This window comes from Amblyomma mixtum, chromosome 7 (assembly GCF_055824585.1).
Source record: "Amblyomma mixtum isolate Tamu chromosome 7, ASM5582458v1, whole genome shotgun sequence".
NCBI classification, from domain to species: domain Eukaryota; kingdom Metazoa; phylum Arthropoda; class Arachnida; order Ixodida; family Ixodidae; genus Amblyomma; species Amblyomma mixtum.
This window is the reverse complement of record NC_143018.1, coordinates 37,955,228-37,979,983: the sequence shown is the minus strand read 5'-3', so window position 1 is coordinate 37,979,983 and position 24,756 is coordinate 37,955,228. Positions and strand designations below refer to the sequence as shown.

At 49.3% G+C, this 24,756-nt stretch overlaps 2 protein-coding genes across 3 annotated transcripts; both read left to right on the top strand.

Annotated features, from left to right (window-relative positions):
* The first annotated feature begins 4,467 nt into the window (after positions 1–4,467).
* On the top strand, positions 4,468–14,354 carry LOC149335689 (uncharacterized). 2 transcript variants are annotated; one of them, XM_089553863.1, is made up of 4 exons: positions 4,468–4,596; positions 10,206–10,738; positions 12,062–12,312; positions 13,836–14,354. In XM_089553863.1, exons 2-4 carry the CDS (start codon positions 10,266–10,268, stop codon positions 14,264–14,266), a joined length of 1,155 nt encoding a protein of 384 aa, XP_089409989.1. In that variant the 5' UTR covers positions 4,468–4,596; positions 10,206–10,265; the 3' UTR covers positions 14,267–14,354. The 2 variants fall into 2 exon arrangements, with proteins under 2 accessions (XP_089409989.1, XP_089409987.1); XM_089553861.1 differs by having other exon boundaries at positions 4,506–4,648.
* Positions 14,355–17,705: 3,351 nt separating this feature from the next.
* Positions 17,706–23,862, top strand: LOC149335688 (endothelin-converting enzyme 2-like). Its single transcript, XM_089553860.1, has 3 exons — positions 17,706–18,610; positions 20,392–20,540; positions 21,377–23,862. The coding sequence occupies exons 1-3, from the start codon at positions 18,404–18,406 to the stop codon at positions 23,298–23,300; spliced, it is 2,280 nt and encodes a 759-aa protein (XP_089409986.1). The 5' UTR covers positions 17,706–18,403; the 3' UTR covers positions 23,301–23,862.
* The last annotated feature ends 894 nt before the right edge of the window (positions 23,863–24,756 follow it).

Genomic DNA, 24,756 nt, shown 5'->3' with positions numbered 1-24,756 from the left:
CCCAACATTCTCAGGAACATAATTATTCAGAACAGCTATTAAGCAATAGGAATTGACTTCATCATTTGAGATTAACGAGGAAAATATACGCCGAACCGCACAAAACCATAAACAGGGAGGAATGGGTCATTCTAAGGAAATTGCAATCGAATACTTCATGCACAGCAATTCTGGACAAAAGCATTTTTCAGCAGGAAACCGTTTATGAACTCATTTTTTTCCATACAATGCAAGATTTCGCTATAACAATTAATATATCCGCAGCCAGCAGTGCGAAGTTTTGCATGATTGTTTGCGACGACTAGTACTTAGCGATGACCGATTGAATAGGTGGCCGCGTCGACATAGGCTACACTGGGGTCTTCTCCAGATTGCCTGTGTAAGGCTTGCGTCCTCGCTGTTCTGCGGCTTCCGTCCCTTACTGGGTGCAGGTTTTTAGGGAGAGTGATTTCTAGAATTTTGGATCGAATTGCAGGAGCGAGTGGGGTGCCTCCCGGTGAGAGTCCTATTGGTGATGGTCAAATGTTTAGGGGAATCCCCCAAGGTGAAGTAAATTTGTAATAAGGGAGCAATTACTCATTGGCATCCACCCAAGCCCAGCCATACGGCTTGTTGAGAACGGGGCCACACACCCACCGCTGGAACCAGAGTTGAAGACGGAGGGGTCCTGGAGATGACTAACTCGTTTAGCCTCGCAGGTACCGGCTCCGAATGACGATGTCGGACTGCGTTATCGAGGAAACTGTACAGAAGGGTTTATTCTACATATTTACAGATGAGAAACGAATCGAATGCAATGCAATGTTCCGATCACACAACAACATCCCGTTAAATACGGTTCGCGTTCCCCAGATCCCTGACTGGGGAACTTGGTTCGAATAACGTTGTCCAATCGGATGGGCCATTGATGACGCTGGCGGTACCACCCACGGCAGGGGCGGTGCTGAAGCTCTCTCGCTCTCTCACAGCTCGGGGGATGAGAAGGGGAAGACAGTCATCAAACACAGATGCGTCACCTTGACCACTGCCGCAAGTTTTCTGTGCGTTGCCTCCGTGGGAAAGCAGAATCCCGCAGTCTTCTCGCAGGTTGTTGAACCTTCTCGAACTCCCCCGCCGGATGGCCGAAGCACGAGACTCCTTCGACACAGCGTCTTTCAATTAGCAGCCTCGCTCAGCGTGACCTTGCGTAGCATCATCCAGTCCGGTGACCCGAAGGCCGACTCGGCCAACGTATACCGCTGCTTCCGCCGTGCTGCTGTGCATCTCTGCGTTCACCGTTGCCGCTGCTGTCGCAAGCTGTCGCCGCATCTTTGCCTAACGACGACACTCGTCTGACAGTAATTTCTCCCAGGTCCGTGGGACACAGCGCCCTTCGATCGGTTCGGAGGTTCGGTGATTTGGAGTGCAACAACCCCGTCCGTCGTCGTCAATGCTTCTGCCGCCGGCGCCCGGCCTCGTCATATCCCTTGCTTTGCGATGAGAGACACCCGGCTCTCAGGACCACGTTGTCCACTCTTAACAGGCTACAAAGGAAAGCCTATTGGTGATATGTGTAGAGAAGAGAGTAGTGCACGACCGGCTGGGTGTGCGTGAGAGGCAGGCTGTCTGGGCTGCGGGCGTCGCCTCACGGAGTTATTCATAATTGTTATGGGCTCCAGTCTTGAGTAGGCGAAGCGTACAGGTGCCGAGAGGAAGGCGTAAAGCTGTTTTCGTGCAACTCCGTGGTAAAGCGTTCACACGATTGCGTTCTTTACTTGTGAGCGGTGGGTAGGGCAGAGCGTATGTGGCTCTGCTAGTAACGTATGCTCAGGTAAGGCGAAGGGTGTTTCTTTCGTGAAGCTCTGCTCTTCGATGTGCTACACGACGAATGAGTCGAGTAGTTTCTTGAGCGTGAGTCTGAAGGGCTGTGATTACATCTCCATGAGTTCCATGGGAATAGAGCGTACTTCTAGCACTCTGTTTTGTGTTACTAAGGGAATAAGCTGTGTGCCTAGTGCCATAGTAATAGGTCGGCTCTGAAGGTGAGTGGATTTGGGATTGTAGAGAAAGCGCTGGGATTTAGAGGCTGAGCAGGATAAGCCTCTCCTTGTGTATCGATAGTGTAAAGGGCTGTCTGGAGATGGGTCTCTATGGCGGAGTCACTGGCTCGGCATGCCCAGACAGGATGTCATCCGCATAGAGACTGAAATGTACATGTCTGGAATTTGAGAAAGTTGTCTGGGGAGATGAATCAGAACAATGTTAAAAAGGATCGGGAAAACGAGCGCTCCTTGAGGGGTTCCCCGAGCACCGAGCTGGATATTCCGGAGTGTGTTGGGGCCTAATGTCAGAGTTGCTATTCGGTTGCTGAGGAAGGCCCCTTATGTGGTTATACACATGGCTGCCTGCTTGTACTGTTTGTAGGTTTTCGAGAATCGCAGAGTGCATTACATTATGACATGCTTGTGTGAGATCTATCCCAAGAATGACGCGCGTGTCGGGAGTTTTTACATCAAGGATTAGGTGTTTTAGTTGAAGGAATACGTTGTGAGTGGCGAGACCCGGACGGAAACCAAACATGCAGCTGGGCAGGAGCTCCCGTTCCTCGAGGTACGTGCAAAGTCACGTGTGAATTACATGTTCCAGTAATTTTTCCACACAAGAGACCAGAGAAATAGGTCGGAAGTTGGCAAGTACAAGCGGTTTGCCTAGTTTTGGGATGAAGACCATTTTGGCTTCCTTCCATTGGGACAGCAGGCTGCCTTGTTGCCAGCATTCATTAATGTAATCGGCTAAGGCTGGTATGGACGGGATGTATAAGGTACGTAAAGCTTTGTTGGTGATCCCATCGAGTCCGGGAGCGGAGGTGGTATTTCAAGTTCAAGTTCAACTTTATTTCCTTTTAACAAGAAAAGGAGGAGCCAGGACTAAAAGCTGTGGAAACAGCTTGACGGGGTCCTGGCCCCCTTAGAGTGTTGGCACAGCAGCATATGTTCTGAAGCTCTGGATTACTTCTGCTTCAGTGATAGGCTGACTTAGAAAGTCATTAGGAAGCCCTTGATAGTTCGGGTGGAGGGGGGGTTGGAAAGGTGGAAAGTATGTCTCCTCAAGTTCCCCAAGTAGCTCTGCTAGTAGGGGAGGTGTGAGTTAGTTTTGTGAGGTTGTTTCTTTAGTGAGGTTTTGTGAGGTTGTGCATTCAGTCAGTGATATGAGAAAGCTCTGCCTGCTGCGCAGCCAGCCATACTCTACTAGAAAGTGAGTTCCGCGCTCAAAAAGCTGTATCGATGCATCGCAGTTAATTAGCCTGCAAAATATAGCGGCTGTGGCGACACCTGTACTTCATTTCTTGCCCTTTTCTAGTTTATAAAAGCTTCATTTTCACTGACCATAGCGCCTATGTGCTTAAAACGCTGTAACCCATCGGTACAAACCAACCTAAAATTTTCTTCGGAGCCCCTATAAAGCACAGAAAGCCCTCAAATGAAGCTCGATCCTCATAAGATGCAAGCATTCAAATCCAGAAAAGGACTAAGGGTACTGCGTTATTCTTTTGTCAGTCGCTTTCGGACGTTAAACCCCATAAACCAACCAACCTTTTGTCGTAATAGCTATGTTTACTCGCAGATCTGTCCTTCAAAGAGCAATCATTACTCCCTTCGCAGCTCCCCGCCAAAGGACACCAGTCGCAGTTTGTTTTTCCACGGATTAACCGTTCGGTGGGAGGATTACAGGCGCAGTTATTTCCATTATCCACTTTTCAGTGAACGAGAAGGAATCTAGTAGAGTTCGAAATCCAAAGGCAGCCACAGCAATCCAAAGACAATAAAATCACCTCAAAGGCAGGCTAGAGTCTTTAAAACGTTTATACTAAGCGCGACCTCAAATCTTCCGCAGTAGCTCATTGGTTATGGTGCTCGGCTGCTGACCCGAAAGACGCGGGTTCGATCTTAGCCGCGGCGGTCGCATTTCGATGGAGGGGAAATGCTAGAGGCCCGTGTACTGTGCGATGTCGATACACGTTAAAGAACCCCAGGTGGTCGAAATTTCCGGAGCCCTTCACTACGCCGTCCCTCATAGCCTGAGTCGCTTTGGGACGTTAAACCTCATAAAACCAACCCTAAGCGTCGCCTCAGTGCAACACCAGTCAATCCCAGTATACGCCCCTGCCTCCGACGCCTATTATCCAGAAACTTCACGGCTTTGTCTCCAGGAATACCTCCCGTATCGCATGTCCTTTGCAGGCATGCGAGCAATATGGTCTCAAAGTGTACGCATTATCAGAATTTCTTTTGTTTTTACGCAACCGCCCAGAGCGCGGCTCGGTGTTCGATGCATTTTCTCCTACCTTCTCTTCTTATCTTGACTCTTGACCGCCCACAGCATCGTCCCTATCTCCTAAAGGAGCACGCTTGGCTAAGATAAACCCGTATACACAGGTTCTATCGCCCGTGCCGTCAAGGTCCGTACTTCCCAGGACAGTCGACGAGCGCTTATAGCTGACGTATACCACGACGCCTAGCTTCCTACGCAGCCATGCTACAAATAGGAGTGGTGCCGTGAGAGACGTGTGCATTCGAGTTCTCCCACAGCGGACGTAACTCCAAACGTTCGCAAGAGGTACGAAGGATTTAATCGTGGATATACGCTTACGGGTGACCCCTGCGCTTGGGTGAGCATTAATATTTGCTGAGCTTACGTTCAAATGCATGGCAATTGAGAAAGGTTTGTGCAAGCGAGGGGACGTAGGTTTAGGGAAGCGTGAGCATCAACTAAAACCGATGCCTGTGTTTTTCGGTGGTTGCTGGAGGCCGCGCTTTTGAAAGTGAAACTCGCACGCAAGTACTCTAAATTAGTGAAACGGGCGATCGATAGCAGATATGGCTACTGTGCGCCTTGATTGCCTTTCGCGCGTTCTGGTATACGTGTAGGACGAGGCAAAACATTATAAGCCGGGCTCTCCCGCCTCAAGTTAGCATCGCTGTCTTTACTGCCGATCAGCACGTTCGGTCTGGACGTTATTTGCATTAACATTCCGTCATGATGTGGCTGTTGGGGTAAGAACGTTGTGTATATTTTTAATCCTGGCAAGAGATGAAAGCGCAGAAGGCATTTGCGAGTGAACGACTCTAGCAGGCACCTATTTGGCCACCCTGGCCACTTACCATTCCGAAGCGGAGAGCATAAGTGCGGAAATATAACGAAAACAGCTATGATACTCATGCTGTGATACTGCCTTATTGAACAATATGTAGACAGCTCTCGAGAGCAGATCACAGGAGATCAAACGTAGACCGCAGAGGTCAAGTCATATGTTTTTTTTTGCGCCCTTACCCCTCCAAGAAAAAAAAGAGAGTAAAATCGGCATTGTGCTATACATAGCTCTTTCGGGCAGCTTAATATGACCGACCGACCGACCGACCGACCGACCGACCGACCGACCGACCGACCGACCGACCGACCGACCGACCGACCGACCGACCGACCGACCGACCGACCGACCGACCGACCGACCGACCGACCGACCGACCGACCGACCGACCGACCGACCGACCGACCGACCGACCGACCGACCGACCGACCGACCGACCGACCGACCGACCGACCGACCGACCGACCGACCGACCGACCGACCGACCGACCGACCGACCGACCGACCGACCGACCGACCGACCGACCGACCGACCGACCGACCGACCGACCGACCGACCGACCGACCGACCGACCGACCGACCGACCGACCGACCGACCGACCGACCGACCGACCGACCGACCGACCGACCGACCGACCGACCGACCGACCGACCGACCGACCGACCGACCGACCGACCGACCGACCGACCGACCGACCGACCGACCGACCGACCGACCGACCGACCGACCGACCGACCGACCGACCGACCGACCGACCGACCGACCGACCGACCGACCGACCGACCGACCGACCGACCGACCGACCGAAATTTCTATGCATGAGTGTGTTTTGCATTCCGCTTCCATATAAATGTGGTCACCGTAGCCGACATCGAAGCTATGACATTGTGTTCAGTAGCAGAACGCCGCAGCGATGGAGACACCGCGACTGGTCGTGTTGATTAATTTTGAGACCTTGATGCGCTCACTCTTAGGGATACCTGGGCAAGGTGACCAGGGATGGCGCATTATTATGAGGCACTGCCTACGTTCCTGACTTTTGTGTACCGATAGGTGAGCTCAGATAACATTATCTTAAATAAACTTAGATAGCATGAATTCAGTTGGAGGAGAAATTCTAGAGGCCCGTGTGCTGTGCGATGTCAGTGCACGTTAAAGAACCCCTGGTGGTCGAAATTTTCGGAGACCCTTCACTACGGCGTCTCTCATAGCCTGAGTCGCTTTGGGACGTTAAACCCCATAAACCAAACCAAACCAACCTGAATAATGGAGGGGGGGGGTGCAGTTTTCTATCCCGACGCCGATAATCTAGGATAAAGTTTTTCATACAGATAGTGCTGAAAAACAAACAGATAAAAATGATGGCTGCAATCTGACACCTCGCTAAAGGAGAGCTTGGTAACCATTGGTTACGCGTGGTCTAAAGCTCAAAATAGACCACATGTAACTTTTTTTTTTCACTTGTGTTCTAAGACTTGTACACTCCCATCAAAAGTCTTCAGACCAAAGGATTTGCCTTTCAATGTTGTAATGGCGTATTCGGGGCAACCGTAAAGCTGCAAATTTCTGTAAGGTGAAAACTCTTGTCGCTACACTACGCGGATCAAGAGCAAAACATGTGGCCCGAAGACTATTGACCTTGACTGTACATAACTAGCTGGTGTAACAATTAGTTATGCTGAGTGTTTCAATTAAGACTTTATACAAATTTTAAAATAGGTTTTTTGAGTAAGAAGACCACTGTTGCCAGCAAATAGCGCATCAGAATACAACTAATACTTGCTAACTATCAGGGTGGTTAACTAATATCGAATAGTCAACTTTTAACTATTACTGCTGGGCTCTTTAATTACGTAGAGGCGTGTAGCCCATCGTAAGTAATATCCATATCAGTTTTTAGAATGTTGAAAATGCGGTACCCTCGGCGCTGTGGCCGAACAAATTTTGGCTATTTCAACGAGTTGCGTACACTGGAGAGGTTACTTTGCCTGCAAGCTTCTCGAAAGCGCGTGTATTTTGGTGCGATGTAGCTAAATTTTTTTGGCCGCAGCGCCGAGGGTAACCGCGTTTTCGAAATTGTAAAGACTGATATGGGTATCAGTTATGGTGGGCTACATGCCTCTCAATAATTAAGGAGCCCTGCAGTAATATTTAAAAAGTTAACTATTCAGTCATAGTTAACTAGCGTGCTATTCGGCCTTTCTAGCTGAACTCTGATGCGCTACATCACTGACAATGCTATGCCAAAAAAAAAAGTGTCCATGTAATTAAAATAAGCTATTTTCAAATAACGCGTAGGTTATTAGGTGCGACAATCTGTATACGGCTAGCGTTTTACGACTATCTACAGCATTATAACGATAAGTAACATGCAAATATTAGTTAAGTACGACGACATATATACGAATAACTATTTAGGGCTAACGTTACGTGTACTAACAATAGCATATTAATACTAAACTGATGAAAACATGAAAAATGGTTTTGAGGAAATGAAATGCTGCAGTAACTCTCTCACATATTATCTCGGTGGACTCCCGAAACGCGCCGTAAAAGAAGGAATAAAGGTGGGAGTGAAAGGAGAAAGGTGCCGTAGTGGAGGTCTCAGGAATAATTTCGACCACCTGGGGTCTTTAACCTGCACTGACATCGCACAGCACACGGGCGCCTATTGCGTTTCGCCTCCATCGAAACGCGGCCGCCGCCGCCGGGTTCGAACCCGGGTACTCCGGCTCGGTGGGCCTGCGTAACAAAACAGCAGACGTTTTGTCATGAAGTTAAACTCCTCGCAGAAAAGCGCGTTTTTGCAGGTATCAGAACCATGAATAAACGCCCTTCCACTTCAACTGTAGGGCGTCCCGTCAGTTGACGTTATACCCTAAGCCCACCTTTATCAGCTTTTGCAAGCAATCCCGAAGTGCGAAGCTTTATCGCCTTGTGTTCATGTGCTGCTTGATACCACGCTTACTCGAACAATCGCAAGAGCCCTAAAATAGGTCGTTGTGCAGCTGGCCAAGAATTAAGTTCCGAATCGGCAATGTGCAGACGACAACGAGAGACCGTGTTCTTTTAAGAGTTGTCGCCGTCGTATCGGTTATTATGAAGCCTTACCCTAGCACAACTGGTGCAATTCTAGTGCGATTCGGAGAGCGCTAATACTCGCTGAACTTAACCTGAAAGTGCGTTATCTCGACCCCGGAATACCTGAGGAACGAAAATGCGGGGCGAAATTCGTACCCAACAATTCTGGACAAAAGCATTTTTCAACAGGCAAGGGTTTATGAACGCAATTTTTTCAAATGTTGTAAGATTTTAGAATAACAATCAACGTATCCTCAGATGTCCTTTCGGCAGGCTTCCACTTTTTTTGCTTTTAACGTTTTTGCTTTCGTCATAATCGTTTCTCATTGGTTTTCTATGGCAGTCTCAATTGCTCGGTGCGAGTGATGGAAAAACTTTAAAAGAAAGATCTTGTTACGCGTCGAGAGAATGGAACATTGCCTTCAATATATCCATAACAGGATATTACCGAACAAGCCAGTATTCGAAATTTTTGTCCGAAAAAGCTAGACTTGAATACACGAAAGTTCTTTCGTAAGCTTTCATGAAAGTTTCACATGAAAACTCCGTACGAAACTAAGTGAAGAGAAGAAAGTTCTGAAAGTTCCGTTCAGCATTTCGTCGTGGTGGACCTATGCATTTTCGATTTCATGAAACTTGTCGCCGCTTCAGAAAGATATTAATGTGCAAATGAAATCAAGAAACTAGGTTAACTTCTAAACATCTAAGACAGATCAACCTAGGCTCAGTCATTCAGATTTTTTCAATAAACCACTAGCAATAAAGAATAAAACCATCGCGAGTTGACGCAGTACGCCTCTTTAAATACTGGTGTTTCACCTGGAAATGTTACTTAATTATTTGCGGCTTCAGCGGCATTTCTGATATCACGGTTGCCTCATACCCCCCACTTCTGGCAAAAACATTTTTGAACGGGAAAGTATTTACGAAAGCAATTTTTTCATGTATTCTAGGGTTTCACTATAACAATCAATACATCCGTAGATATCACGTCAGAAGGCTTCGATTTCTTTTGCTCTTATTGGTTTTCTGTGGCATTCATTATTGATCGATGCAAGCAATTCAGGACAGATTTTACTGCCATCGGAAGAATGAACCATTAACTTCGATATTTCCGTAACAGTATACCTTACAGTTTTTCAATATTAAAAATATTCTCCCAAGAATGTTGGACATGCTGCAGTAAGAGAACATGCATGACGTAGCCTGTTTTCTCTTTGGGAACTGATACTCTTAATTACTGTGTAATATTTGGAAAGCTGGTTCTTAATCCTTCCAGGCTTCGTATTATTGTTTAAGCAGAAAGAAAGCGATGTCGATCTTCCCCAGTTGTGCAACTTTGTCCTGTCCACGAGCCCGAAGTTCGTGAAATCTGCCGACGTCCCGTGTACATTTCATGCTTAGGTATATCGCTGACGCAGTACGCCTCTTTAAATACTACAGTGTTTCACCTGGAAAGGTTACTTATTTCTTTGCGGCTTCAGTGCCAGAAAAGTATACAACAGCTGTATCTTACCAGTACTCACCTATGGGACAGAAGCGTGGAGGCTAACAAAGAGGGTTCAGCTTAAGTTAAGGGCAACACAGCGAGCTATGGAAAGAAAAATGATAGGTGTAACGTTAAGAGATCGGAAGAGGGCGGAGTGGGTGAGGGAACAAATGCGCGTTAATAATATCCTAGTCAAAATCAAGAGGAAGAAGTGGGCTTGGGCAGGGCATGTAATGCGAAGGCGAGATAACCGGTGGTCCTTAAGGGTAACGGAGTGGATTCCAAGAGAAGGCAAACGTAGCAGGGGACGGCAGAAAGTTAGGTGGGCGGATGAGATTAAGAAGTTTGCGGGGTTACAGTGGCCGCAACTGTCAAAGGACAGGGTTAATTGGAGAGACATGGGAGAGGCCTTTGCCCGGCAGTGGGTGTAGTCAGGCTGATGATGCTGCTGCTGCTGCTGATGATGATGATATCGCTGTAAAATCTAAATTCAAATTTCTTTTAGTCCTTCGATTGGAGGGTGGAACTGAACCCGACGGCCCGGAGAGCTCCTGATTCCGGATATATGGCGTCCACGGAGACGTATTACCAGTACAGGATGACCGGGTTCGGGGACTTCCTCGAGTGGCGGACACTTCGGTTTGTCGAGCCGCTCCCGAGAATCCGTGTCTGCCGCCTATGCGGAGTCGTGGCTTCCGTGGTGCGCCTCCTACCGTGCACCCACGTGCTGTGCGAGGTCTGCGAGAACCAGGCCATTGACGCGGGCGGCCAGTGTCCCATAGAGGGCGCCAGCTTCCTCGGCGAGGACGTCCAGTCGCTTCCATTTGCTATGCGGGACCTGGGAGAGCGGAAGGTGCGCTGTTTTAACTGCACGGAGGACAACGTGGGATGCACGTTCACCGGCAAGATGACCGAACTCGAACAGCACTTCGTGGTGGACTGCTTGTACGGCTGGGTGCTATGCTCCAAGTGCGAGGGACAAGTCGTCCGCAAGAATATCCTGAAGCATTACCAGAAGTGCAAAGGCGTCGGTCTCGGGTAGGTTAATGCAGAATTGTCGGTGAGAAGTATCTCGAATGTTGTATTGTAATTGGCGCCATAAATTAAACGTTCGTGGTCTTTGTTAAGGTCCTTGAAGTTCTTGAAGTAGCGAATGCCTTCACTTGGCCCTTCCCCCCCCCCCCCCCCCCCCACCTAAAGAAAAGACAGTCCTTCTTTATGGCTGATCTGAATGTGGCTAGGTAACGCGAAGTTGCTTGACCAACAGTCGATGATACACTCTAAACAGAAAGGAATGAAAAAGGGAGTAAAGCTGTCCTCTAATACACTCCATTTTATGAAAGGGAGTGCGCTAAAGGGCAGCTTACCCCCCTTTTTCTCCCATATAAATGCATTCGTGCTCAGAGTGTAAGACAGCAAAGGCGCCAGGTAACCACCAACAGTGCTTGCTGGCGAACGGCTTTGCATGTATGGCTCTGAGTCAGGTGATGTTAGCTCCAGTCTCCAAAAACGTTGCACATTATTATTATTGGAGCAAACCGTGCTTACAGATTCCACTTTTCCCTATATTTAGAGTTAAGTAGAGGTTGTTTTAAACTACTGGTGGGATTAGGAAGGTCTTTCCCGTCGACGTTAAATTATGGTTTATGGTTTATCAGGTTTAACGTCCCAAAGCGACTAAGGCTATGAGAGACGCCGTTGTGGAGGGCTCCGGAAATTTCGACCACCTGGGGTTCTTTAACGTGCACTGACATCGCACAGTACACGGACCTCTAGAATTCCACCTCCAAAGAAATTCAACCGCCGCGGCCGGGATCAAAACCGGCCGCGGCGGTTGAATTTCTTTGGAGGTGGAATTCTAGAGGCCCGTTAAATTAGTACGGTCCCGTACATGTTGCAGGTACATTATTCACTCAAGTTTATTAATGTCATCTTTTTACCTGAGTCTCCGCCGCCACACGCTAGGTTACCTTTTCCTCGGAGTCCACTCTGTTACCCTAACAGATTGTAGGCTATCTACTCTGCCATGTTAAACCGTGCATCGCAGTCGAGACAGGCACCAAAGTAGGACACTCACAAAACGCTATGTCTCTATCACTTTGGGCCTATGTCTACTATTCTGAATGACTTGAGCATGTCAACCAAATTCGTCCATGCTTCAAGACCTGTTCTGCAAATTATACATGACCGGTCCGAGACAATCCCCTCTACTTTAACCAACCTGCCTAAAACACGGCGCCTTTTTTCATCTCTTAACGCTGCCCTCATCATTTAAATCACTCAGATAGTCACCCCTAAAAGTTATTATTCAGTTCAGTGAATAATGGCAACTTATTTTGAAATGTCCCTCCCGACAACCAGTTCTGGATACAAGTCGTCCGACGGAAGAGTGAGCTTCGACATGACCGAAGCCGGCCGCCTCGCCGCGGCGCTCAGGGACATCCGGGAGGGGCTCAAGGGGGCCCTGCTCAGCGACCCGACGGGAGACGCCAAGATCGCCGCGCTCCAACACAAGGCCAACACGCTGGCCAGCTTCCTGGACGCCCTGGACCCACAACGGTCCCCGACGGATACGTCGCTGCATCGTATCAGCTGGTCCAGCAGGGAGTCAGGTTTGTCTTAATCCTGTCTTAACCTTAATATTAATCCTGTCTTAATCTTAATATTAATCCTGTCTTAATCCTGTCTCAATCATGTCCCGACTTAATCCTGTCCTGTCTTCATCCTTGTCTTAACCCTGTCAGGTTTGTCTTAATCCTTAATCCGTAATAAGTCTTAATCCTGCAGGCAATGAGAGTTTATGCGAGGTGTGTTTCCTTGAAAAACATGAAGTCCAGTATGTAAGGGTCTTTTTAGTGGATTTTGTAGAAGTCTTGACGAACGTTTTACACTCTTCTAACGTAGCCTCCCAAGATCTCAGGGCCATCGTGAAGGATGACGTGATCATAAAGCTATGTCATATGACCAGCTGTCATCAGTCGCAGGCCAGCCCCCGTACATATGACAACCTCCTTAAAACGCATACCGGAAAGCGTGGGGTTTTTAATTTTAAATTCGAAGGTGTGCCAAGATACATAAGTTGCAGATGGCGGTGTACTAGATGTAAAGCCATCTAGGCTATTTTCATGCAGGAACATGCTAGGCTCCTACTCTTGTCCGTAGCCACTTGTGTGGTCTTTCTGCCTTGTGGCCGCAAGTCGCACTTCCTGTAATTTTCGTGTCGAAACACGGAAATATAGAAAGCCTAATAACTTTATCTGCCTAAATGTGGAACCACGGATTGAAGGGTACTGTCTACACTTCTTCGTGGGGCCTGCCTATTACACCGCTTGATTCCAGTCCGCGCCTCCAAACGGCGATGGTATTAAGGTTCTTCCTAGCTTCCGAGTTTAAAAAAAAATTGTGCGCATGTGTACACGGACGCCCTTAAAAGATGACGCTCAAACTCTTATCACATATAGCGATAGTTTCTTTGTATCCAGTACCGTAAAAGAGCGTTTTCTTAAGGGCTGTTCGTGTTTCCCATGATGTCGATGCAGCCGAGAATAGAGAACACCATCCTTGAGAATGTCGCGTAACTTCGAGCTCAGAAACGAAATCCACACTATTCAATGGGGGTGCACTCTTTTGTTCCTCATATAAAGGAAATGTTTGAAGCGAAAATTCTGTTAAAGTATTGCAGTATAACATTTAGTGACACGAGGTATTTGCGAAAACAGCATAAAACAAAAACGCCTTTACGAGCCATAAATATTTTTGAAGAATATCAGGGCTTTCATTGAATGCAGGGCTGTAACAAAGGGTGTCAGGCACTAGTCCTTCATTGGTTCTATTCAGCGCACGTCATATTTGTCCAGCAAAGAACTAAAATCGAGCTGTCAATTCACCCCTGTGTAGCGCCTAGTGAAGCCCCGCATTTATGTTTCTTCAGTGAAAGGTTGCAACAGAGGGCGTCAGGCTCTAGTCCTTCATTGTTTCTATTCAGTGAACGTCCCATTTCTCCAGTAGAGAGCGAAAATCGTAGTTTCAATTCATTCCTCTCCAGGCATTCTTTTAAGCTCATCGCGGTCTTTGCTGAAGTTCTGACTGTCGTTGAGCACTTCCGTGACCCGGCTATCGCTTGCCGACTGCGCAGGCATGGCGACCATCTGCAAGTTCCAGGGAGTGGACAGCATGCGCAAGGCCCACGAACCACTGCTGACTCTTGAGCAGCCCCGCATGCTACAAGGCTACTCGTTCACTTTGTCCTGCAAGTTCGAGAGGTCCTGGAACAAGATCGCCAACGTCGCTTTCATATTCACGCTTTGCGTCGGGGATAAGGACGACGTTGTTGATTGGCCATTCGCGAAGCAACTGAAGCTGAAAATCACGCACGTCAAGAAGGACGTCAACGACATCCAGGTGCCAATCAAGGCCTCTGCTGATCCGGAACCGGATTGCTTTAAAAGACCCGAGCCGGATGTACAACAGAATGCAGTACTAACGGAGAAAGTTAGCTGGAAGCTTATTGAGAAGAACGACCTTGTCTACAACGACTGCCTTTTTGTGGCTGTGGCCTTCGAGTGAACGCATTGCTTTCTTCCGGAGTGAGAGACTTTGCCGTGCTCTCTCCTGTAAGCTAACGTCTGTGGCGAATAAATATGCTAAAATTCTACCTCCGTTTTCGTTCTATTTTTGATTAAAGAATTTGAGAAGACATGTAAGCATTCTAGTACGCCCCATGGTGTTCTCAGGTCGACGAAGGGCCTTACCTTCTACGGCGCTTCTGCTATGATTTGCCTTACGACGGAGACATATTCCTGCTTCTTAATAACCGCCATGTTTCCTATTGATTTACACGACAAAGATTATAGTTGTTAGTGTAGCATTTATTCAGATATCTGGAGAGTCAATAAGTTCTCTCGAGACTAGATCTGCAGAGTACGGCAAGGAATAAAACTAACGGTATTGGCGAGAATGTTGTAAAGAATTCTAACAGAGATTCAATCAAGTGTTGCTCCCTGTAATTGAGTCTCAAACCTGCACATATAAATTCAAGGACTAAATAGCACTGGTATATAAATGTGTTGTTTAGTATGAAAACTGGACTAACGAACACGTAGAATGAAAGAGGGATGATAACTGTCACAAAGTTCGTGCCTGCCCTGTCCTTCGTTTACTCTTGCGACCGAGGTAACCAAGGCGCCTCTGTTCTTCAGGAACTGGTCGCAGTGCGGCGGCGACGATTTTGTCCTCTCGCGTGACTGGTTAACCCCTCGCGACGTTTTAGCCCCTCAAGGCCATTCCGCCCCCTCCCTGTATTATCCCCTGGTTGCGGACGGTTGTACACCATCACGTGGTCGTAGGTGGCCACACATGCGGCTCAACGGTGGCAGCCGCTTAGGAACGGGACGCTTCGGGTTAAAAGCCACAGCACCCTCTGCATACGCTTCTCGTTAGGACCGGGCGCTTTCTCTCACGCTCCTCCTCCGTTTATTTCTCTCTTTATTTTTTCCTTTCGACATCTACGAATCGCTGCAGCGCTGTGCCTTGAGCTTTTTTTGTTTGTTTGCCACGAGAACGCGGCGGCGGGAAAACCGTGAGCCGAGCAGTTGGCTTGGAGATTTCGGTGCGTGTGGACGTGCGTAAGGTCAGCCAGGGAAGTGGTCGGCTAGCGAGCTAAGGCGGGTGCCTGACGCGTAGAGCGCGGCGACGGCGGGCCCCGAAGACGCGTGGCCAAAGTCCGCCCGTATCCGCGACCCCCCATCAGCCCCGCAACGAGCATCCGCAGCCAGACGCTGCTTGCCACCGGACCTTGCCACTCCGCAGCTAAGCCACCGTTTCTCCCCACTTTCTTGAACTCTTTTTCTTTGCCTTGTCGCTCGCTGCTTCTGGTCTTATTGGTTTCTGCAGTATTCCTTTAATCTCGTAACGTTGTTGTATAGTTATCGCTCTGCTGTTTCCCTCTTCCTGTTAATAGTCTTGTCTGCGTCCTCATTCTGCGTTTTTTTTTTTTTTTTGCATAGAACCTGTGTGACTGACGCGATTTTGCTGGGCTTGGTTTGCACGTTTCGTTATTGTTCACTGCCCAATTAAAAGTGCTTGTTACTGAATCCGTCCACGCCTCATGCCTCCGGTCAACGGCTAATCAGGCGTGGCCCCTATCGCCGGTCAGTAGTGCGAATCTCATCTTTTCCGCGCTTAGTGGAGAGGTTTGTCGCTCCGCCCCGTCTGTACTTACGGAGAGTACAGCACTGGGCAGGTTGTCCCGATTAATTACAATTTTGGCGCCAACAGACCATCAAGCCCGCCACATTGTACTGACAGTAACCGAAACTAATCGAGGTTGGTGCATCGTTCGAGGACTGTCCGCAGTAAGGAACTGAAACCATGACAATGACTGCTTGCAAAGTTCACTGTAGGTCGCATAACTTTCCACCAGCATGCATGGGCAGCCAAGATACCAGTCCTAGCGCTGCCTGTTCCAGAAGAACGAGAAGGGGAACGAGCTTACATTCGACGTTGATCTGCCAGACAAACTCCAAGGCGTCCTTGTTTTAACACGATAGTGTTATGGAGTCCGTGTCGAAGAAAATCCGGCGTCGTTCGCCGTGACCTAAAAATCAACGAAAAATCCCCAGGGAGAACGGGACGGCCAAGGCAATAGGGGAAAAGCGCGCGAAAACATGCCCACTACGACAACACAAGAAAAAATCTGTGCTGTCGGTGTCTGTGTTTCTGACAAATCTGTCAGCACCTCCCAACGGGCACAAGGAAACAAAATTGTCAAGCAGCTTAACCAGAGAAAGATAATCCACATCGAACAACGACACAGTTCAAATGTGCAACCGCCATGTTGTCAGTGTTGTCCTGAAGTTGACAATGACACTTACCCATTGTGGGAGACTGGCCGTGACTCGAGCATCGACGTCCTAATGCTCAAAAAGTAATCAGTGCTATAGAAATAAGCTGCAAAAACAAAACAAGGCACATGCAGTGCTAAGATTCGCTACTTAGCGCATAAATTTCTGGTGAAAGCCGGTTTACTGCACGCTGTGGTGTGCTGCTTTAGCAGTGTTAGTCTGAAGTCGATGCTCAGTCTGGTTTCGGCGCAGGTAGTCCTTTCACTCGGCAGCGCGCACGGTAGGGTTTCATTGGAGTCGCTAGGTCTTCGCTGCGGCGACGACGACTTTCACGCTGTTGAGCATGGCGGTGGACGAGAGCTTAATCGTCGTCCATAGCACTTGCCGAGCTACAGCTGGCGTGCGCGCGAGGCTCAACCACCGGGTTCTCTAAGCTCTGACTGGGGCCTCGCGGAAGTTCTAGCGTTGCGTCAACCCTGCCTTCTCCTTTTTCTTACCCTAAGGCCACGCAATGGCTCTTGCGAAGCCGCGGGAGAGTTTCGGCGTCTCGCCAGCTCTGACTCCCATTATCTGCTTTTCATTTTTTTTTCTATTATAAATAGGTCGCGCGATGCACTCTGGCGTCGCGCCAGCTGTGTCGTCGGATAACACTGAAGCTCGATTCAGAAGTGGTGGTCGTAACAATTTTATTTTAACAAAAGAACAAAAGGTTCTCAAGGATGAGCTCATGCTTATGCAACAGTGCAAGGGCCTGGCCTTCACGGAGAGCTCTGTTCAATAGCCATGTTTGGCCAGCTGGTTGACCAACTCCCAGAGCGGCCTCTAATGAGGGGGATGTGTTGGGTATGGGGGAACTGCCATGGGTTTGGGGCTTTCCCCCATGTAGCGTATGAGGATGGCCTTGGCCGTGCCACATGTTGAGAAGAGCGGAAGGGTGAAGGTAGCGATGAAGGTACGCGGTGAGATGTAGCAGTGTTCAGTTTCTGCCAGGCCGCACTGTATTTTAAATCTAGCGTACGGTGATGTAGTGGTAAGGCGGAGCGGCTGCTTTGGTAGTGAGTGGCGATTTGACGGTATGTGAGAAAGCCCGTGAAGTTTCCGGCGTGGGTTCGGGTGTTCAATCTTCCGGGGCCCGGAGGGATAGCTCTCGGGCCACCGCATGAACGCGCTCATTACCGGAAATAGAGCCATGCCCAGGAACACTTGTAATGGTTATCTCTGTGGTAAGTGTGTGTCCTGGTGCGAGAATGCGTTGGGTGGCTTGTGTGATAATGTTTTGCTGGTACTGACGGTATGCAGCTTGGGAGTCAGTGCAGATTTCCGTGACATCGGGATCTTGTGAAGGGTGAATGAACGCCAAGACTAAGGCCGTGCCCTCAGCCTCCGTAGCGTTACTGGCGTTGGGGGCGGCGCCGCTCAGGGGAGACACCGTGAAACGGATGCCGCTGTGATAAGAGCAGAAGAAGAGGCATGACAGGCAGAGACATGACCACAACCTTCCCAGTTGGCAGGTCCGAGATCGTTGCGTCTTCCATTCTGTCAGACTATACCCGAATACTCATTTTCCTCTATAAATGCTCCTCTTTCCAGCAGTTCACTTCCTGTGCCTTGGCCAGTCCCCCGCAGTGGGTGTGTGCCATCTTTATTTGAGGCCAACCAACCTTCTAGCTCGTCCACCTCGTCGTGTGCACAGGTCACGTGCGCGTGCACGAGACAGAAGAAAACAAAGAGTGCCAACCATCGGCACCTACGTCTTGATTGTGCCATTCAGCCCGAGGACATCATCATTACGTCTTGATTTGATCTTTGAGCACCGTCAGCGACTAGCAGCGCCTTGGGCGGGTGAACGCATCGACTTAGCATGTTCTGGGACGAGGAGACCGAGCGGCTGGGCTATCTGGACGTACCGGTCTTGCCGGTCACCCGAGACAGGGACACGACTGGCGGGAACTCGGCCGGTGCTCGCAAGCCACCGCTCTCTTCACAGTCTCGATGGCGAGCGAAGAGCATCGCGGACGTCTCCAGCCCATCCAAGCAGCCGCTGTCAACCCCGCTGAGCCCCATGTCGGTAAGGGTCCTCGTTCATGATCCGCGGCTGATTCAGGGACAACTTGACCAGAAGACCTTGCTTGAGCTTATGCCTTTGAAGCTAATGCGAGCCCAGTGACTTTATTCTCCTTAATTTCCGCCAGGATATCATTAATCTTAATTTAATAAGCATGATATGCTTTTAGCTCTCACTGTGGGAGTGTCGAGGGTGACCTTGGTTACAGTACAAAGGAGAACATGGAGTCGAGCCTAAACAACGTTGGTGAAACTTTTCATAAACCCCTGGTGCATGCGTGCTGCGCTGCCAACGAAGCGGCGCATGCGTCCACGAGAGCCTCTTTGTGGTGCTGGGGTAGGCGAAGTCACAGCGAGTCGCTAAAGAGCCGAAGTTCTGTCGTGCAACTCGAGAGGCGCGCGTGCACTCCTGGTGGCACTTGATCAGTGAGGCGACAGAACTTATGCGAACAGTTTTGGTACTAAGGCGAAAGACTTTAATGGCTCATACTGGCGTACATTAACAAAGCGTGTCACACGCGTTCAACTCGGGAACTAAAAAAGGTAGAAGAAAGCCAATGGGTGCTTCAGATAGAGGAGGAAAAAAAGAACCTAGAAGCCATGTTTGATGACTGTAGAGTAATTAGGTAATTAATTATAGGCAAAAATGTCGAAACTGCGTCGAAATAGCATGGACGTCGATAAGCCACGGGAACGGTGTAACGTCACACCCACCGGAAGTCGTCATGGCAGAGTGAAAATTGTCACAGAATGGGCGGAAAAACGTCGGATTTGTGCCAAATTAGATGTTGAAATGTGTAATTAAGCGTAATTAACACTTAAGATCCCAGACAGATGTACAATTTGGTTATCGATACAGCCACGGGAACAGTGTGACGTCACATCTACCGGAAGTCATCACGGCATAGTGTCGTCGACTTTCTCCTTCAACACTTAAGTTGCCGAAGTGTTCACGCTATTTTTTAAGGGATGGGCATCGTTATCGAGAAACTAAAGTTCCGCAGTTCTGCTGTTCAGTTCAAAGGCAGTCGAAAACTCCACTTAAGACGACAAGAACATGACGTTGACTTACGAAGAGGAGAATATTGGTTTATGTACGGACGAAGCGCTACAGCATCCGGTGATGTTCCTTCCCGGGTGCGTCTGATGTCCAGTGTAGTAGGCTCATCGTGCAAACTAGTCAGTATGTGCAGTATTTCGATTCAGCACGTGTTTTTGCTAAGGCACGCTCCATACCTGACGATGCTTTTGAAGTGTAGAGGCGGTGTCACCTCCAGCTTCAAGGCAGTCTTGAAGAGGTTCAGCAGTATTGCTTGAGACACTCTCCCGTGCTCGAGCTGGATGAGCTGGCAGCCTGGGCGCTTTTACCAGCCAGTCCGGTGGGATCGTACAGGTGACTACTAAAGTCTGTACTGCAATCTCCTTTATGGTGCGATCTTTGTCCTTGGTTCATTTCTTTCGGACGCGAAGCTGCCTTTAAAACTGGTATGTTCAAAAGCCATGTTCTACAGTTCTTGAACAAGTAATTTTTCAGAACTTGTCAATAGATGCGTTCCATAGCTCTTGAACATTGTTTGCAATAGCTTCTCAAGTGTTATGTTCAAAGGCTCTTGAACCCATCGGTTGCAAGAGGTGGTTCAGAGCCGTAGTACATGGCTATCAATCTGAAACTTTCTATGCAAGTGCCACAGGCTATTTTGAAAAACTTTTTTTACTGTCGAGGACTTCACCAAGGTGTCGCTAACTGTCTCAGTTGGTGTGGTCGAACTTTTACACCATTTTCAGGTGGCGAGATGGGTGTCTTCGAAAGTGCGCTCCGGAAATGTGATAATGGCGCTAGCCGGAGCAGTGGGCATCACCGTTTTTGTCCTCTTTAGTGTCCAGCTGCTCTCCAAACGGACCACCTGGAAACCCGATGCTGGCAAATGGCCCAGGTAATGTTGTTCACTGGTGAATTCAGTTGTTTTCATTACAGAAATCCGTCCTAGGCCTTTCCTTCTAGGCAGTGCATTTTCCATTCTCTGCTCTCGTGGTCAAACAGAGTAAACCGTACAGCGACACTAAAGAGTGGGTACACTACCGGCTTGGAAACCGTCGCACGAATTTTGCCTGCCATGATATAAGCACAGACTTACACCTTTGTTTGCCGTTCCAGCGGCCGCTGACCACTGTTCATTGTGGGCAGAACAGCGCGAACCAAGACAAAGGACGGGGATGCACCAAAGACGAGCTATTTCTCCCAAATAGAGTTGTTATTAGGAAAAACATAAAATTTGTCTCAGAGGAGTCATGTAACTTCTGAAAAGTTGTGCGTTTTTGGGCAGAAAGCGGCCAACATGCATTTTTTGTGCATGCTCACCAGGGCCACATGTGGAACCCCTATAAAACCTGCTCGCCGTGGAACTCACTAAGCTCATAACATAGTGACTCATCGCCTACAAAACAATCCCCCCTCCCCCCACCGCCCGCCGTTATAAAAAATTATCAAAAACGAAAACCACCTTGAGTGTTAAAAAGTGACGCTGTACGGCTGTTTATTTTTAATGCAATATGCTTCCGCGAAATAAGGGTTCTTCATAATGCAGCTTGCACCTTTACTTCACCGCTCCTGCCGGTCAGCGGTGCAACGAAATATGTTCGCATACATTGTTAGTGAGACGCGGATTGCACCGGTATCGTTTGTTAAACGTTGCGAAAATTTCATGCGTAACACCGATGGGCAGTTCTATCCAGAGGCGCTGGCTGATTGAGCAATGGTCTTCCGTTCCAGGATCAAAATCTGCCAAACCGACGACTGTGCAAAGCACGTCGCGTTACTAACGGAGTCGCTGAACGACAGCGTGAACCCGTGCGACGACTTCGGCGCTTTCGTCTGTTCCGCCTGGCGACCTCGCCGAACGATCTTTGACACCCCGGCCTCTCAGCTGGGCGACGTCGTGACCTCGTGGTTCGAACACCTGGAGGCGTTGCTATCCGACGCTTCGCGGTTCGTCGCGGTCGCCCGCAAGCCACTCGCCTTGCTCCGCGCCTGCGACAGCTACCGTTCAATACTGGCGGCGTCATCCTCGGCGACTGTAGCGTTCCGGGACTTCCTCGCCCAATTGGGTCTCTCGTGGCCCAAACGACCACCTGCCGACGTCGACGCACTCGGAGTGATGCTGAATCTCGTCTACAAGTGGGACCTGTGCTTCTGGCTGCACATCACACTCTTGCCAGCGAAGACGCCCGAAAAGAAAGAACGTCTGGCCATGTCTCATGGTTCCGCAGTTCTTATACGTCGCTTCGCCAGGGAACACCACCGCCTGGTTGCCGACGGTACTTATGCTGCGCACCTAAAAGCTCACCTTACTGTCCTGGCGACTGATGACCATAACTTGACCTCGTGGGCGAGTGACAAGGTCGGGAGCTTTGCAGCTGCCCAGGGCATGATAGGAGACGCGCTACTCGAAGTGGTCAACAAGCAGATCGCGGTACCTGAGCTTGTTTCCTTCAGTGACTTAGGTAACACCACGGGCAGGCTGAATTCTTCGGAATGGCTTAAAAGTGTTTCAAACATCGTACAACCGACAGCGCAGTTCGTCGACAGCGACATGGTTCTCGTCAAGGACGCGTCGGTTTTGAGATTCATTAGCATGGTGTTCGACGCGTTCGACAACTCGGATCTTGTCTTCCATCTGTCCTGGCAGTTCGTCCAGACGTACGCTGGAGTCGTCGACTGGTCCCTGCGACACGACACTTACGAATTCGGCCGTCCAGCTCTCTTCTGCTCCGAAGATGTCGACAGGGTGTTCCAGCCGCTGATCGTGGCCTTGTACTCGCACCTCAAGACGACGAAGGAAGAACGGAAGCGATTGGACGCCAACTTGAACGGCATCGTGAGTTGGGTGGCCGAAGCAATCGCCGAGATGCCCCCGTCCCGCTTGAACGGGAGTGGCAGACACCCCGCCCTCTTCATGCTCGAAAGCGTGAGAGTTCGGGCATGGCCAACCGTAGCGCTGCTCAGGGACATCAGTGAAATCTACGCTCCGTTCTCTGACAACGAGTCGTCGCCCTTTGTGGAACTATGGATCGAGTCCAGGAGGCTTCTTCAAAGACTTGCCGGAAGCCCGTTTCGCGCCGTCCTGAGCCCCTACAAGCACAGGCAGTTGCCTCTGCTCGTGTCCTACGACTACCTGGCGAACAAGGTAGACGTCGGTATGGCGGCGCTGCGGAGCCCCCTGTATTACGCAAACGCGACAAAAGCCGCCTTCTATGGCGGCCTCGGATTTCTGTTCGCTTCGGAGCTCATAAAGCTCGTGGAATCGACGGGAAGGGGTCTGCGCCCGGAAAAAATCGGCGGCGCCGACCAAGTTGGCGTCCATCCTCAAGTGACGCCGTCTCAGCATCGACAAACGAGTTGCGGCAACGGCAGCCAATTGCTGCCGCACTTGCCGGCTCTGGAGGCCACCTACGGTGCCTTGGAGGAGGATATGAAGACGTCCACGTTGCAGATCAGTGAACACCTGAGCGAGCCACAGGTGTTTTTTATGACGCTGTGTCGCACGATGTGCGGGAATGCAGGCTGGCATAGCCTGACGACCGCCGACTGTAACTCGCTGGTGCAGAACTCGGCCGCTTTCGCGAGCGCATTCGCATGTCCGAGCGGGTCCACGATGAACCCGGTGTCGAAATGTCAGTTCTTTGCGAGGATGTGACGTGGACTAAAGTCTTTTAAAGCGTGCTCGCAGTTCTGTCTTTCTAAAGCTTAAATGAAGAAGCTCCATTCAGAGACAACGTTTCTGAAGAATATGTTATTTTCGATACTCATGACGTTTTCGCGCCTGGGCAGAGCTTACGCTCTGGTAAAGGACGATAGGTGACAAAGTCACTGGTGCGTCACCGTCGCCCAATACTGTGGTCTTTCATATGTGTGCATATCGTTTTTGCCACTGTGCCACCTCCCATCACAGCTGTAAATTGAAAGTCTAGTGACAGATGACTCGATTCACTAGCGATTCAATGCACTTTGTTTTGTGCACTCCAGTGGATTAAGCTGAAGAGGAAGAATTGTGCTCTATGCATGTATATACTTGTTATGAAATTAGGAGCGCATTCGTTTTCTTGATGTGCAATTACTAGCATTTATTTTACTCCTTTTACTGCATTGCGCAATCCTGTAAACTTATATTTCCTTCGGTTCTTCGTGCTTCAAATAATGATCTTGTGTGTGGTCCTGTTCTATGCGGCTAGCTTAGAATCCTAGGCTTCAGTGCTTATATCCACAATTTGTTCGAATCACTTTCCAGCTGTCGCTGCACTTGTGACGTCACTACTTTTATCCGCATTTTCTTGAACGCCGGCGGGTTCACCGCTGAACGGAATCATTAACTCTATCGCCTTAATGTTTTGCTTTAACCAAATGTTTTAGGGGAATCCTCCAAGGTGGAGTAGATTTGTAATAAGGGAGCAATTACTCATTGACCCCCGGAACCGCGGACCAGGACGAATTTTTCTTTAACTACGAGGTTTCTGAGAAAGCTGTATAGCTTTCCTTTGTAGCCGTATGGCTGCGCTCAGGTGGACGTCAATGAGTAATTACTCCCTTATTATAATATTTTGCTTTATTTGCATTTTAATAGAGGGGTCTAACGTCCCGAAATGACTTTGGCAATGAGGGACACCGTAGTGGAATGCTCCGACTAATTTAGACTACCTGCGCATCCACCTACATCTGTTCAGTGTTTCCTTCTATAAATACGGCCGCCGTGGCCGGGATCGAATCTGCTACTTTTGGGATCAGCAGCCGAACTCCAAAGCCACTGAGCCACCGCGGCGGGTCTTATTTGGCCTTCTTTAGCGCACCTTTAGAAGACTCTGAATGATTCACCCCTTGTCTTTGACCATTAGGACACTGAGGGTGCATCGTAGGGGCCTGGAGAAGCAGATGTGCAGAATGGCTCGTGACATATTTAGGTGACGACCTAGTGCTGTGTGCCGGAAGGAAAGCCGTAGTGTATGGTTATGAGTTAATTTTGACCCGCTGAGTACGCAGGTGTTTTTGTATTCCCCGTTTTATAAAAAAAAAAATGCCGTTCCGGGCAGGCGGGGGATTAAACCTTTGAACTCTTGCTGAACACTACAACTCCAGATCCACTTAGCCACTGAGCTTGA

Coding starts and splice junctions, on each gene's coding strand:
- LOC149335689 (XM_089553863.1), top strand. CDS start 10,266: ATGGCGTCCACGGAGACGTATTACCAGTACAGGATGACCGGGTTCGGG. Junction 10,739..12,061: donor TGCAAAGGCGTCGGTCTCGG/GTAGGTTAATGC, acceptor CCCGACAACCAG/TTCTGGATACAAGTCGTCCG. Junction 12,313..13,835: donor CTGGTCCAGCAGGGAGTCAG/GTTTGTCTTAAT, acceptor CCGACTGCGCAG/GCATGGCGACCATCTGCAAG.
- LOC149335688 (XM_089553860.1), top strand. CDS start 18,404: ATGTTCTGGGACGAGGAGACCGAGCGGCTGGGCTATCTGGACGTACCG. Junction 18,611..20,391: donor CCCCGCTGAGCCCCATGTCG/GTAAGGGTCCTC, acceptor CACCATTTTCAG/GTGGCGAGATGGGTGTCTTC. Junction 20,541..21,376: donor GATGCTGGCAAATGGCCCAG/GTAATGTTGTTC, acceptor CTTCCGTTCCAG/GATCAAAATCTGCCAAACCG.